Source organism: Asparagus officinalis, chromosome 5 (assembly GCF_001876935.1).
Source record: "Asparagus officinalis chromosome 5, Aspof.V1, whole genome shotgun sequence".
NCBI lineage: Eukaryota > Viridiplantae > Streptophyta > Magnoliopsida > Asparagales > Asparagaceae > Asparagus > Asparagus officinalis.
In genome coordinates, this window is record NC_033798.1 from 69974480 (window position 1) to 69991646 (window position 17167).

The window sequence follows — 17167 nt, forward strand, 5'->3', positions numbered from 1 at the left end:
GAACTACAAGGGGTCTCTTTACAATTGAGTGATACTACAAGGGTTATGTTCACAATTAACCCTTTATATTTGTGTCTATATGCAAATGATATTAGACACCGAACAAAGAGCACCCTGATAAAACTTTTTCTCAAGTGTAAAGCCACGGATTACATAAAGACTTTCCAAACTTCCCAAAAAACTCAGGACTGGTCTGAGGAGTCTAATCTGAACATGATATGTGCTCATGACCACTGCCACACAAGGCAAAGGAAAACAACATTTGGTACCTCAGTGATTTTATATCAAACACCACAAAAAACTCTTCACTTACAGAACTCTTGATCCTGATAAACTATGTGAACTCATTTGTCAGGCTTATCCCTAATGAAAACCTTGCTCATAACAAGAATATCTACAAGAAGGGTTAAGATAAGATGTCTTTGTGAAGTTTGTTTTCCAACTGAAGGTTCTTGTGCCTCGCATAATATATATAAGGAAAGATGTAAAAAAAAATCTCTTTCCCATTTAATCATCTCATGTTGGATCTTTAACACCATTTGCTACATGCACTATTAACCTACCAAGGGACCCATAATACTACTATCGACTTCATCCTCGTCAGGTTCTATGGCCATCCATCTTGACTAACATTGTTTGCTATCTTTTTATTAAGCAACTGGAGAGTATGCGTCCTTGTTTCGATGTTGAACCAACCATCGACATGTGATTATTACCGTCCTTGTTCAGATATTGAACCAACCATCAAATTCAGATGATTATGAGGCTATTAACTTTGCAGTCTCATGAAGCATAACTCATCAACCATGATGACAACTTCCTTTTTATAAAACCAAGGCATCCTCTCATCTTTGTTAACCCCAGAAAGAAAAAGAAGCATAAAGAGAAAACATGTCGTATATCAATATTATATACTTAAAAGATGTAGGTTTTTGGTTACAAATGGTGATACTTGGATGTCCCTTCCCCAGTCAACGGGGTCACTAAAAACAAATACTCCTTTTACTCTTTGAGAGTAAACATTGTATCTCAAATGTGATTCCCTGGATGTGTTCTTCTCATTAGCTTGCCTAGTAGCCCAGCATTTAAATTGCGACAAGGGATCAATGTCTTCAAAATATGATGTGTATTCATCTATGGAAAGAACTTTTCTGCAGACAGAAAACAAATATCAAGAAATAGTATGCATGCTACAGTTTTCTACTTATACATTTGAGCTCTTAAATAAGTAACACTTCACCAATTTTAAAACTCACTTGAAGCCATACTCCGACATTACCACAACAGGTTCTCCTTTCCCAATGGCAATAACAAGCTCATTTTCAAATCTGCATATTGGAGGATGAAAAGAATCATTATAACTAAAGAAATATGAAGCATAATATAGTACTTGAAATTTAACACAAAAAAAGGTAAATCCTATTTTCATGCGAAATATGGATGGTACAAAGGTCCAAAGACCCAAAGAGAAATACGAATAAGTCTATCACAGTAAGACATAAGACTCGGATAAAAGAATGGTCTCATTAAGAACTTGCCCGTACCTGTTTGCCAGGCCTTTGAAAGGTGAAGGCCCATGGACAACTTGTATCATATGTCGGTAGAAAAAAGTTCACATAAATGGAAAAAATAATTATGTAGGGAGGATGGATATAAAAGAGCTTATCCACTGACCTTGTTAATGTATTAAGAAGTCTATCATGGACCTTAATCGATGGCCTAATATAATGATACATCCACACCAAACTATATGCTTCATGCATTTCATAAGCTTTATTTATTTTTAATAATAAAAAACATCTCAAATAGATGGATATGGGATGTTAACAATGGCTAAGGAATATGGATCGACTCACTAATCATCACTTAAACAAGCTTGATAGCCTAAATGAAACATGCTTGAACAAGGAATATGGATCGACTCACTAATCATCACTTAAACAAGCTTGATAGCCTAAATGAAACATGCTTGAACATTTATTCATAAGAGGCTCCAAATTGCTCACTTAAACAAGCTTGATAGCCTAAATGAAACATGCTTGAACATTTATTCATAAGAGGCTCCAAATTGTTGATCTACACATACAAAACCTACACTTTCTAGAACAAATTGACACTGATTTTCATATGGCCGAATGAATATATGTAACAGTGTGCGTGAAAAGAATTTAATTATATATGCCCATACAAGAAAGAGGTTCATGGTGTAAACCTGTATAGGTGAAATTTGAACTCCCAATAAACTAATTAATTCAATAGCCCGTTTCGATTCTGGGATATCACCTCCTATTAAAGAAAGAAAAAAACAATTTAATAAAGTATGATCAGAAAGTTCATTCAAGTAAATACAAAATCCATGACATTCATCATAAATAGGTTAAACAAGTGCATCAAGCTTGAACAGACGAATGAGTCAACTCAATAACAAGCATTAAGAAACATAACAATTAGGGACTAAGTTCAACCGTAATGAATTTAATGGAATTGCAATTAACAGCATATGCTAATCATCATAACAAGGCTTTTCCCAGAAAAACGTGGTCAATAGTGGCTACAATTATAGTAGCCTACAAAATTAAATTGCATTAAGCCAGCTATACAATGTACTGTTTAACAACTATTCATTAGTGTTCAAAATGAGATATACTAAGCTAAATAGTGTGCATGCAATCTACCACATAAAATTAGTATGTGCAGCCACAAAGATGTCAGTACATGTAGTTATGTACACGACATGATTCAATTCCACCCAAGCTGACGCTTGACTTTACCATTCTCCCTTAACTTTCTCCTCCTTAGGCGCTTTCTTTAATTTAAACAGGAATTTTCCGATTCTGAATTCTCGCTTACCTTTTATTATCTCCTAAAATTTTGGCATTCTCTTCAAAATTTAGAGTCGACATTATTCAATTCCTGCTCATTGTGATTCTCCTTAAGAGGAATGAATTCAAAATAACTGATATTAGGAAAAACTGCATAGGCCACATACTCCAGTTTTGATCTTGGATTCACATTAGCATGAATCCATCCTTCCGAAGCCCCATAATAAGCACTCAGCACTGGCAGACTTCCAGCATAACGTTGTAATTTCCTTGCGTAAGGATCCATTGATCCCGTCATAATTCCATACACATACTTCGCATTAGGCCAGAGCTCTGGAATCATATTGCACCAATTGCTTAAACTCATGCATTTCCTATATATTGTATCAGCCAAATTTCGATTAGGAGTCAAAATCTTAGAAACAACTTCTCTAAGTGAAGGAATTATAATTTTATTTGAGAGAATCCCTTCTCTTATATCAGCACAGAGTTCTCCCCGAACCTGTTCAAATGTTCTCAATGCAAGAACAATGATGAAGGCAAATGCAGAAGAAATTATCTGCACCTCTTGGGAGTAAATTAACCCGCACAAGAGATGATAGTACACTGACTGGTTGTAGTCTATGCAGAAACTGACTTCGTTTGGGCTACATCATTGAGAATGGATGTCCTGCATTGTGTTCTTGAACTGTTGGCTTCGGTATACGTTAGTTGTGCTTGCAGTTGCAATTAGACCCCCTTTAGTTAGTGATTATTTGCTTGCGTATATGAATTGGAGAGATTTTTCATCATTCATGGGGTATTCTCTATGAAATTGGTCTTAGTTGAGTTCATCAGAAATATATTGACATGCACGATTTATCTGGAAGTTTAAGTTGGTAGGTAATGGCATATGCTTCATAATGAATATCAAGCCAAGAGATTTAAATGAGCATGCTTAAAGGTGCTGTAGTATAATTTTTTCTCATGGGGACATTAATTTTATAATATATTTTTTCCTCAAAAATGAATTTCATAATAAATTTACCTATAATGAACAAAAATAAACTTACATATTTATAAAAGCAAATGATGTGTGATAAATCTGCATCGTGGATCATAACATTTCCTCGTTGAAGGGAATAAGCTTTGATTTTCCATGTGTCGTACCAGAACTACAACAAATATACAAGCTTTCAAAACTTATGAGAGGAAAATAAAAGTTAGTTTTAATAAAAAAAACATTGAAGAGAAATTTTAGTACCTCAACGACAATGCTGTAACTGGCCTCCCTGTTAGAATTGGTGAATCATCACCATCCACGATTCTCTGTAAATATGGTTCCAGGTCATCATGAGTGACAAGAGGAATATAGGCTATAAACACTACTGGAAACAGGACTTTTAGCGACGGACAAATCCGTCGCTAAAGGCCGGAAATCCGTCGCCTAAAGTTTTAGCGACGGAAAAAAAGAAATTCCGTCGCTAAAACTACGTCGCTATTGTGAGGGTAGCTAAAGCTTCTTTTAGCGACGGCAAATCCGTCGCTAATTTTTAGCGACGGAAATATAGCGACGGAAAATCCGTCGTTTTTGTATTATTTTTTGACGACGGTATTTTCCGTCGCTATATATTTGTCCGTCGCTATTATTTTTGGCGACGGATTTTCCGTCGCTAATACAATATTTTGGCGACCGTATTTCCGTCGCCCTATTTCCGTCGCTATAAACTTTTCCGTCGCCAATAAATATTGGCGACGGAAATTCCGTCGCTGAAAGCTAATCTGCCGTGTCAGTTTTCCGTCGCTAAAAGTTATTTTAGCGACGGAAATTCCGTCGCTAAAAATGGACAGAAACTTTTTTAAAAATTGTTTTGAAAAATAGAAATTCCTGTACAATATATTTTACAACAATAACCTGTACAATATATTACACAACACATGCATTAACACATATTTCACGCATATATAACAATTATTTCACTAAAAACATAATAAATATCCCAACATTTATAATGTTATTTATACAGCACACCCATTGTTTTTAATGTTAAAACAAATAAACTCAGTCCCGATCATCATCATCCTCATCACCAACTCCACCTTGTCGAGAAGTCCCAGCCTAAAAAAATAAAAAAAACGTTATAGAGCAATACGTACATCATCAAAAACTGAATTTTACAGTAAAGTAACAAATTATAAAACAACAAGGCATAACATGCAAGTATAGCAATAATAGAGTATCATGGCATATTCTTACATGTTATATGATTCAGAGAGAGTATCATGGCATATATTTATGTATTATACGCAAGCACACACATGTTTTTAACAACGCACGCACCCGTACCTATCTCCACCGACACGCACACACGCACGCACGAGTACCCAGCTCAACCCAATCCCCACACTTCCCCCTCCCCCACCACGACCAAACCCAACATCAAGCACGCACATAACAATCACGACAATACATCTGCATGCGGCACCACAACACAACAATAATAACACCACCACCACCACAATAACAATCCCCCAACCCCACCCACGAACCAACCAAACTCCTACCCCCCACCCCCTCCCCCTCCATCATCATCACCACCACCACCACCACCACGACGAAAACACCCACCAACCAACAACATAACCAACGACCCTACACACGAACGCCCCACAACAAAACAAAATAACAACTAACTAACCAACTCACTATCCAATACAACCATCGCTACGCATGCACGCACCATCAACACCACCATCACATAAAAACATTAAGTATATAATTTTAGTTGTGTTTCGGAGAGAGATATAGTTTGTGTGTAACAGTTTGTGTGATATCATTTAGTCACACGGCATACTCGTAACTAAGTAAGAATTTTATATTTAATTCATTTAATTAAAAAAGAAATATACATATATATATATATTACCTGATCCGCCAAAAACCGTCTCCTATATGCCTCCTGAGCATCAGAAGGTAGAGTCGATATAAACTGGGTGAATTCCAGCTCCCTCTGCTCCCGACGCCTCCGTTCTTCCTCCGCCATCTGGAGTAGCTCCGACTCCCGACGCGACTGCCAATCTTCCATCGCTTTCATCCGCTGCTCCATAGTCGGGTCTTGAGAAGAACTGCATCCTGGTGGAGCTGCAGACTCGTAGGTGCTACTGGACTCGTACGGCCGATGCTCGGATCCTCTCCACCTGTATCTGTTCTTCCTACTCGGTCCAATGACCGTCTCGATGATGCTATCCTCCTCCTCTCTACTTAATCGGGTCGGAGTGTTAGAATCGACCTGAGTCTGTGATAATTGCTCCTGCACCTTAGCATGTAATTTCTCCTGCGATATACCAAAACAACCCGGTCAATTCTAACACATTTAAAATGCATTGTTATAAAAATTAAATATACAAATTAACTGCTACTTACAGCCAGATCCCGGTTCTGCGCTTTCTTCACTTCATCGGCGTAATTTGGACTCCAACCAGTCAGAATACGATCTGCAAAATGCCCGAGTTCTCCCCTTCCCTATTTTATTCACATATATCATTAACTCATAACACATAAATTATACTCAAATTGATAACCTAAGAGCTAATATATTATATACCTCAAGCGCCAATTGATGATAATGCTGGCTGAAGGACCTGGAGCCCCCGTGATGCTCGTAACTGCGGGGCGCATTGCGGTTCCTCCTTGCTATTTCAGCTTGTTCCTGCAAAAGAATGTTAAACAGATATAATATAGAATTTCAAACAATAAACGAAGATATATACTTCAATAATACCTGAGCTTCGGCCGTGTCCCAATAATCGCAAAGTGCAAAAAAATCAACTCCATCGGCGCGCTCGTCAAGATGCCAGTAACGCTCCCAATCTTCTGTTCTTTGAGTAAAATATTTTTTCTTCAGCTCTGACCGCCACCTCTTGAACGATAGATTGATTTGCGTGAAGCAGTAAGTCCAGGCACAAGCGTAATCGTCAAGAAAGAAAAATCGCTTCAGCATACAATGAAAAAAGAGATACAAATCAGTGTGTTAAACAAAATAATAAAATGACTAATAATTACGAGAATTAAAATAAATGACTCACACATATATATCGCCAACAAGCCACCAACGCATCAATCCGCTGCGACTTCCACGTCAAATATATGTTGAAGAAATCATGTCTCCTGGCTACAGAGGCGAGGAAATTGTTAAAAGAGTTAGCAAATGGCCCGACAGGCACGCCGTTCTCCCATCGGATCACGGCCCTCCGACGAATATCTGGGACGAGGTTCTGTGGCTTGGTACCACTGCGGCCGCGCCTAGTAGGTCGCTCGGTACCTACGAAAAAATGAAATTCAGGCGAAATATAAATCAATCAATATCGATAATACAAATTAAAATATTAACAGATAAACTATAAAAATCTATACACACCTTTCAATTCGAGGCATCTACGCCTTGCTTGTTCATACCTCTGCTGTGCGATAAGTCGCAAATCATGATAAGCATCCCAATCCTCCTTCACCTTGGCCGGGTCGTGGGCTCGCTGATCCGGAATAGAATCCGGCGGTAGTGGCGCAGCTTCTACAGCTGTGCTATATGGCTCATATCGGCGCTCCTCCAATACATCTGCAGCCTGAGGAGGCGACGGCGGCATCTCTGCATGCTGGGCAGGATCAACGAGTGTCTCCGCATCAGGTGGAGCATCTCCTCGTCCTGTGTCCTGTGGCGGCCCGTCATGTGTAGCAGCGATGCGGCCTGCGTAGGAAATGTGAAAAAATAATGTTAGGCTCGTATTAATAGTTTATAGAAATGTACAGATATAATAAATAAATAAAAATACCTGACGTAGAGCCATGTGCGTCGCCTCCAGAATGTCTACCAATAAGTCTCTCAAGCGCTCTCTTACGTAATCCTTTTGTCATCTATACTTTGAAAACATAATGAGTACCCAACAAAACTATAATACATGACAAAAACTGATACATGATAACCAGTCAAACAGATAATATAAAGGCAATACTATAATACATGACACAAACTGATACATGATAACCAGTCAAACAGATAATATAAAGGCAATACTATAATACATGACACAAACTGATACATGATAACCAGTCAAACAGATAATATAAAGGCAATACTATAATACATGACACAAACTGATACATGATAACCAGTCAAACAGATAATATAAAGGCAATACTATAATACATGACAAAAACTGATACATGATAACCAGTCAAACAGATAATATAAAGGCAATACTATAATACATAACACAAACTGATACATGTTAACCAGTCAAACAGATACATGAATGTTCTTTTTAAATCATAACCAAGCATTATATTATTATGATGATGTTGAGGCTCTACTCTGCGACCGTGTGCGGTTAGCCTGCGACCGTGTGCGTGCAGACAAAAGGACTGTCCTTATAGTTTTATCGACTCTACCGTGGACTCGTTTTTTGATTTTACGCCTTGGCTCACATATAATCGCAGGTACATCAGGGCGCGCCAGTGCAATTTCATCCACCAGATTATTTTGTGTCAATGAAAACTCAGCAACTGTTTCGTCGGCCAAGATAACATCTTCATGATCTTCGTCAGACACGGCTTCATGAATGTAGGATCTAGGCGGATTCTTAAGGACAACCCATTCGTCATTTTTCATTATATCTTTGACATAAAAGCACTGTTTTGCGTGAGCAGCTAACATGTACTTTTCAGTCTGATATATTTCCTTGTTAAGATTAACGAGTGTGTAACCGTAGTCATCCTTCGCCTTTTTCAGCTCACTCCAACGAACCTTAAACATCACATGTCTGACTTCATTATTAATCCCATAGAAAATCTCCACAATGTCTTCTACCTGACCGTAGCAATAGATTTCACCTTGTATCGGATTTAGATCTTTTGAACTAGCGTATGACAGTTGCGAGAAGGAGCAGAACACACCGCTATTTTGCGTTTGTCGTCTCTCTTCGAAACCGATGGTGTTAAACCTAAAGCCGTTGATACAGTAGCCTCCATAACGCTTAACCACGTTAGAAGGACCTCTGGCATATAAACATATTTTCTCAGGCAGGTTAACCCCATTCGTAATACGTCGGTCAACCTTTAAGAAAAGAAACAAATAGTTTAAATATCTGTTGGCAGGCACATATTTGATATACGAATCAGAAATGTAAATAAATCTTACTTCACCCTTCAGCCATGCAGGGAATTGTCTAGAGTGTGTGTCCATAACTCTTTTGTTTTTTGTTCTGCATTTAAGAATAGTCTGGACATATCGGATGTGAAGCCTAGAATAAAATCATTTACAACAGTTAAATAGAGATAGTTATTGTGATGTGATATGATCTGATTCAAACAGTTAAATACTTACGTCGCGTATATGTTAAATGTAGTATCATTGCTCAAGATATATGTGTGGGCTTGATCTAGCTCCATTCTGGGGAATCTAGTGTCCTCCCCACGATCATTATAGAATGTTCCGTCAATTATTCGTTGGGGACGGTTGAGCCTTGTCTCCACACCCCGCAAGTAACGAGAGATGAAATTCAAACTCTCATTACTTATATAGTTCTCTGCTATCGATCCTTCAGGACGTGCACGATTATGCATCAAATGTTTCATGAAACCCAAATACCTACAAGCATATAGTTTCATGATTTGTGACAAAATAAAACTGATATACGTAATTTAACAAATATTAATTGAGCATTATAATAATAAATACCTCTCCACAGGGTACATCCAGCGATATTGAACTGGTCCTGCGATGCGGGCTTCATATGCTAAATGTATTGTGAGATGCACCATGACCGTAAAGAACGAGGGTGGAAATAGAATTTCCATTTTACACAGTGTATTGGCTACACGTCCCTCTAATTCTTCAAACTCCCTGACATCAATCACCTTGGAGCACAACTGCTTGAAGAAACCGCAATATTCTATTACCACCATCGCGAGTTCCTTCTCAGCATGTCGCAACGCAACCGGGAGAAGTTGATGCAATAGAATATGATGGTCATGTGTCTTGAGTCCCAAAATTTTCCTGTCCTCAATATGCACATTTGCTGAAATGTTTGAAGCATAACCATCCGGTGTCTTCACGGACTTTAGAAATAAACACATATTATGGATCTCATCCTTCGACAGTGTGACACGGGAGGCTGGGAGTACAAACTTTCCGTCACCCTTATCTATAGCTTGCAGTTCGGGACGGATGTTCAATTCTGCTAGGTCTCGACGTGCCCTTAAGTCATCTTTTGATTTTTTTCCCGTCCTGCAACAAAGTGTTCAAGAGATTCTCGCATATGTTCTTCTCGATGTGCATGACATCCAAGTTGTGACGTATTTTTAAACTTCTCCAATATGGCAATTGATAAAATATGCTGAATTTTGACCATCCATGCGGAAGTTCAGTACCCTTAGAGACACGCACATGCGATTGGACAGTGCGAGGTTTATTTCTCATCCTTGTTTGCTTACCCTTTCCCCTTCCCTTCCAATTTTGCTTCAATATTTTTCTCCTAACCCCAAATGGATTTTCTTTGTTGAATCTTTTCTTTCCAAATATTTTTTTAGGTAGAGGATGTAGAAGCTCAAATATTTCTTCCCCGGTCAGCCTTGGTGGTGCCGGTCTGTTTTCTGGATTGCCGTCGAACTTTCCTACTAACTTTCTGAACTTGTGCCCTGTAGGTAACCATCTTCTGTGTTGCCAATAACAGAACTTGCGGCTGTATTTCAGGAACTTTCCCTCATAATCTGACATGCAAACCGGACAAGCAATCTGACCCTTCGTCGACCATCCAGACAGGTTAGCGTATGCCGGGAAGTCATTAATTGTCCACATGACCATTGCCCGCATACAGAAAGACTCCTTACCATAAGCATCATAAGTGCTGACACCTTTTTCCCAGAGAAGCTTCAGGTCGTCAATTAATGGTTGGAGGAAAACATCGATGTCATTTCCAGGAGAATATCTTCCAGGGATCAAAAGTGACAGTATCATGTACGGTTGCTTCATGCACATCGACGGGGGCATGTTGTACGGTGTCAGCAACACTGGCCAGGTAGACCAAGCAGAGCTCATTACTCCAAACGGATTAAATCCGTCGCTAGCAAGCCCCAGCCTAATATTCCGAGACTCCTTACCAAAGTCAGGGTATATACGATCGATGTGCTTCCATGCCTCACCATCAGCAGGATGTCTCAATTTCCCGTCCTCTTTACGATCGGTCGAATGCCATCGCATATTCTCAGCCAGCTCGGCAGACATATAAAACCTCTGCAGCCTAGGAATAATTGGAAAATATCGGAGAACCTTCACAGGGATTCTGCTCTGTTTATTGGATGATATGCCTTCAGATGTGCCCGTATGTTTTTTCCAGCGTGATACATGACACGTCGGACATTCCTCTAGACCTTCATTACCCTTATTGTACAAGATGCAGTCATTAGGACAGGCGTCTATCTTTTTGTAATCAAGACCCAGGGTATCAACAATCTTGTGAGCTTCATAATAAGTTGTGGGGATGCTCTTCTCGCCGCCTGGAATGACTTTCCTGAGCAAGTCTAATAACATCTCGAAATGTGTAACAGCCATCCCACTGAGTGTTTGGATATGAAGAAGCCTCAGCATAAAAGAAAGCCTTGTGAACTCGGTGCAACCCTCGTATAACGGTGACTCGTTTTCTTCAACAAGTCTCATCAATCGGGCTACATCTTGAAACATATCAGTAGTGTTAACATCACTCGAAGACGGCACGGTAAGAATATCTTCCAACATATCAGTTGTGTCAATTGTCGGATTGTCGACATCAGTAAACTCTTCCTCTAATTGCATCACCGGGACGCCTTCACCGTGATGACTCCAAAATACATAAGAGCTATCAAATCCATTGATTGACAGATGGAAACTTACGTCACTCCTAGTGAGCATTTTATCATTCCTACAATTCTTACAAGGACAAAAAATCAACCCGCTGAGTGACCGTAGAGGGTTGGTGTCAGAGTAGGCTAAGAAAGCTTCTATCCCATCCTTGTATCGAGTGTCTAGATGCCTTCGATCACGTGGTATGCCCATGAACGATTTGTCAGGAATTGTCCGCATCTAGAATTTAAAAATTAATGGAAGTGAGCATATCCCTACATATATCATTTTAAGTTATAGGACAAGTGTGTGTGATCGGCTGTCAGAGGAAGGCTTCTATCCCATTAATTTATGTAAACGTAGCGTGTATATGTATTTACGTGTGTTCAAGTGTACGTTTATTTCGTCAAAATTTCGGCAGCACCTACCCGCTGTACTCAATCGGATTCGGATCCTCTCCTAATGAGAGGGTTCCTAATATCTCCTAATGAGATCTTGGCCTTTGATTTATCAATCAAATGCCAAGATCTCCTCATGCACAAAAATAGGCGGGAGATACGGATAAGATCGGCCAAGATCTTCTTATTAGTAGGTATTAGAAGAGGATTCATTAGGAGAGGATCCCAATTCGTTCTCGGAGTACACTATAGTACACGGAGAACGAGTAAGCGCCGCCAACAATCCTGTATGCGTATGTGACAAGTAAATAAAGAGATTATATATAGTATTTATTGGACGGGGTATTCTACGGCTCGAAAATATGAGTGTACAGTGTGTGCAATTTCTATGTAATTAGCGATATAATAGTTACGATAACCCCACACAATCACTACGCTTATGTATAATCTTTAAACAACATATAACATGTTACTAATTAATGTTGTAGGAGTTAATCATCCAATAAATACTAATAGTCAGTATATAATTCAAAAGAATACAGGGAGTAGCAAGTCTGAATAGGACTTGCCTTGGTTCGTGGCGTTGGACTTGGCGGCGACGGGAGAGAGGATCAGCGGAGAGGGCTGCCGGGGTTGTCGGCGACGTCGGGTGCTGTCAACGGCGGAGGAGGACAGAGGGACGGGAACGATCGGAGTTCAGCTTGGGCACTGGTGGTTCTCAGGTCGTCGGCGTCGGCTCTGGTGGCGGATTGAGGGGCGGTGAGGTGCTGGAGGTGGTAGCGGCTTGGAGGCGGTGACTGAGAGGAGAGGAGGGCTGGTCGTGGCGGTGGGAGGCGGTGATGATAGGGGCGATGGCGAGAGGCTGAGCAGCAGAGTTGGGGAGGAGCACTGGTGACGGAGGCACGGTGATGGAGGAGCAGCGGGGAGGCGATGACGCTGCAGGCGGGGCGGCGCTCGGTGGTGATGGTGGTCACTGGTTGATGGGTTCGGAGGTCAGGGGGCTTGAAGAGAGATGAAGAGGAGAGAGGTGATGGGTGCAATGGTGAAGGCGGCGAAGGAGGGGAGGTTTGGGGGGTCGGAATCGAGAGAGAGGGGGAAAGAGAGGAGGGGGGTCGGGATCTGAGAGAAAGGGGGGGGTTTGGTTTCGGTAAAAACGGGCGCGGGTGCCCAAAATTTTGGGCGCCCGCGCCCAAATTTTTTTTCACACCGAAATGTTTTAGCGACGGATAATTCCGTTGCTAAAAATCTTTTCGGCGACGGTAATTCCGTCGCTATAGTTGTTTTAGCGACGGAAATGAACATTGTCGCTAATAATTTAGCGACGGAACATTTTCGTCGCTAAAAATTAATTTTCCGTCGCTATAAAGGTTTTTGCCTACGGATTAATAGCGACGGAATTTCCGTCGCTATAACCGAACTTATAGCGACGGCAAATTCCGTCGCTAAATATCTGTAGGCAATAATCCATTTTCTAGTAGTGAAAGCTTTCAGGATCAGTTCTCCCTCTGAGGCCTGAAGCCTGTAAGTATTTTGCTTGGCCATTTTGTTCAAGAATCTTTTGGAGTGTTTCTTTTTGAACAATGGCAGCATTGTTTGTCATTTTCTCAAATTCTTCTATCTCTAGCTCCACGGATTTTGAATTCATTTTGGGGTTGCAAGTAACCATTCAGCTGATACTATAGCAACTGAGCCTACAAATAATTGAAAATTCATGAACAAAGTAGTCATAGTAATTAAGTGCCTCATGCAATAGTCTTAAAGGGAAATTTGAATAAACAGTAGATCATGGTCCTCAAAAGGGCAGAACATAGGGGGAAGCAAACATAAGTTTAATGTTTTGGGGATAAAGAAATAGTTCAATTAATGTCATGCTAATGAAACCAGACTGATACATTCATCAAGTACAAGTTTTACAAGAGGATATTGGGCGTGTTCATGATAAATGAGTGTGCATGTACCTGTGCCGGGTGTCTAGATTAGAAATGTAACTTAACTATTGCAGTATGAATCAAAGAGGACTAACAACTATATGGTACATACAAATCAGTGAATCGTGTAGATGATTCCACAGTGTGTTTAATCTCAGTCAAGATACTATCAACCATACAGAAAAAAATTATTTCCAAAAAGTTACTAAGAAAAATTAGCATATTAGTATATTTGGCTGACCCTATGTAACGGATTGATATATTTTCTTACTCTGGTGATGATATGGTATATTTTGTGAACCACGGTGACAAATACCCCTGTTTTTTGGCCGAAGCCAAAACTTCGGCAAAACAAAGTCGCATGCATCCGTGTGTCTTCTCAAATTAGGTCTTAATAAAGTTAGGGCTCAAATTGGGGATATTCTTTTTCCTCCTAGGGTTAATTTGGTTATGGCAACTGAAATTGAAAGTTAGGGCTCAAATTGGGGATATTCTTTTTCCTCCTAGGGTTAATTTGGTTATGGCAACTGAAATTGGAGATGGAACACCGCACATGACCGATTCTTTTTCCTCCTAGGGTTAATTTGGTTATGGCAACTGAAATTGGAGATGGAACACCGCACATGACCCTCTTTGGCCGGAATTTTTTCTCCGGCCTGGCATTTGTCACTGTGGTCCACAAAATATACCATATCATCACTGGAGTTAGAAAATATACCAATCTGACACATAGGGTCAACAAAACATACCTATCTGGTAATTCTGCCAAAGTTACTATCTAAATGAAAATAATGCCAAATTGAAACCATAATTCAAAGTGCAGAAACTGTAAAGCTCAAGTAAATTTTTTTCTTGGTAGTTTAGGCTTGTATTCTCATGCCTGTCAACTTCTACATAGACCTAAACGAACACTGCAATGTCTCGTCAACATTTACGTTGCTCACTCACAACATAAGAGGTGGCGTTGGCTATGATACAATGTGTTAGATGAAGGCGTAAAATTTTACAAACTTAGCTTTTCATTTATGAATCATACAAAATTCTCGTTCAGATTTTCTAATCTTTTTCATGATTCCTCCATTCCCGGGGTTCTCTCTTAAAACTTTTCAATAAATTATGATGTCTTTCACTTCCATCGCAAAGGGGAACTCATGCAATATGGAGAAGATAGCATATGTGCCACATTTTCAGGAGATTAAGCAGTATTCAAATATCTAAAAAGGCCTAGAACCAAAACATGGAACATGTATACACATATATTGAGTATTATCAACTAAATTATCCAACTAAAATGCATCCTAGTAAAACATAATGACTCAAATAGTGCAATTGCAAGCTTAAAAATAAAAACCAATCAGAGTGAAAATCTCACTATTGGTTAAGAACAGAAATGGAATCCTCAAGGTACCTGCAATGCAAATGGAAACCCTAAAAAGGATAAATTTCTAATTGAATTCCACTTCAAAAACATAAAGCATGAGAACCCTAATGAAGTACTGTTATCATGATAGAGCCTTTTCAAAGCTTGAGGAGAACCTCCAATTGGCGTTTGGCCTCGAAGAATCACCTCATCGATATCGAAAGCAATCCCAAATGAAGGTCTGCAACTAAATAAATACTGAGAAAAATTCAGACGATTTATGAGAACCCCATCGATATGGCCAATAGGGTTGCAGGGGAAAGAAAGGAGAGTTGATTAGAAACTGATGAAGGGATGGGCGTGAGAGGAGGGGGCCGGAAGTATAATTGACGGGAAGAGAAGCAGAGAGGAATGAAGAACAAAAAAAGGAGAGGGTGAATTGAGCATAGATAAATTTAGAAATACCTTCTTCAATAAAATTCCTTCCTGATCCTAACCGATGCCAAAATTCTGAGAACTGAGGAAATGATGGTGGAGGCGTGGCGCTGATGATTAGGGCAATAATACTCATCATTAAGATCGCGAGACGACGTAACCGATAAACTGAGGAGATGAGCTGAGGAGAAGGGTAACCGATGAACTTGTTGGAGGACAGGAGGCATAAACCAACGGAAATAGGGCTTTTGATTTCTGACGACGATAATGAAAGCTGTGTAACTATTATAAGGGATAACTTTGGTATATTTTAAATGGTTGAAGGGTAATTTGGGGAAGGAAAAGTTTTTCATGATTATAAGGGATAACTTTGGTATATTTTAAATGGTTGAAGGGTAATTTGGGGAAGGAAAAGTTTTTCATGAACTCCCTCTTTTAAAGGGTAGATGTTTAAATGGTTGAAGGGTAATTTGGGGAAGGAAAAGTTTTTCATGAACTCCCTCTTTTAAAGGGTAGATGATTAAAGAAAACGTAAAATTGGTATGCAGGCATAACTTTGTCACATATAGCTATTATTTGTTAACTCTGTGTCGGGTTTGCCACATTTGGATTATTTGTTACCCTCGTGTCTAATTTATAATATTTAACACAATTTTATCGTCTTTTCTATTAGTTGTTAACTTTGTATTGAACTTATCACTTTTAGGTATTATTTGTAATTATCTTTGTGCCTAACTTGTAACGTTTAATTAGAATTATTCTGTCATCTTTATAGCTGTAATTATTTGTTTAACTTTAAATCGGATTTGTCACTTTTAGCTATTATCTGTTACCTTTGTGTCTAATTTGTTACATTTATTATAGTTTTGTCACTTTTAGCTATTATTTGTTAACTTTGAGTTAAATTTGTCAACTTTAGGTATTATTTGTTTCCTTTAACATGTCTTTGACGGAGGACATCTTTGATGGAGAGACATTATATTGGAGGAGGCGGTGGTAGTTTAGGAAGGAGTAGATACGGTTGAGAATGAGGAGAGATGAAGAAGTAGAGCTATAATGGTAGAAGAATAGTGGTTGAGAAAGGAGGAACAATGATGGGGGAGGAGGAGAAAGAGGAGACGGATAGTAGAGTCGGAGACGATAAAATTAGGAGGAAGTTTAGGAGTGGAATGAGTTCATGAGAGTTTATGAGAAATATGAGATTTAAAAAAAAAGAGAAAACAAAGTTGGATAAAAGAAAGGTATAGTTGTGGTATAGTTGTGGAATCTTTTAAAAAAAAGTACATGCAGATTTTCGTGCCGCGATAGTGGATGCATGAAAAAGTATCTTCAGGGGCAAACACATGACAAAAATATTTTTTTTTTGGGGGGGGGG

At 39.3% G+C, this 17167-nt stretch overlaps 1 protein-coding gene, 1 long non-coding RNA gene and 1 pseudogene across 2 annotated transcripts; all 3 read right to left on the reverse strand.

Moving 5' to 3' along the window:
- Window positions 225–1594, reverse strand: LOC109841968 (uncharacterized protein YKR070W-like). Its single transcript, XM_020410894.1, has 4 exons — window positions 1545–1594; window positions 1257–1328; window positions 953–1151; window positions 225–233 (listed from the first exon to the last, which is right to left on the reverse strand). The coding sequence occupies exons 1-4, from the start codon at window positions 1592–1594 to the stop codon at window positions 225–227; spliced, it is 330 nt and encodes a 109-aa protein (XP_020266483.1).
- LOC109841970 overlaps window positions 2884–17167 on the reverse strand; it is an 18439-nt pseudogene continuing 4155 nt past the window's right edge.
- LOC109843754 lies at window positions 6561–7365 on the reverse strand. Its single transcript, XR_002247786.1, has 3 exons — window positions 7220–7365; window positions 6888–7123; window positions 6561–6793 (listed from the first exon to the last, which is right to left on the reverse strand). It is a non-coding gene; the product is annotated as an uncharacterized LOC109843754 (long non-coding RNA).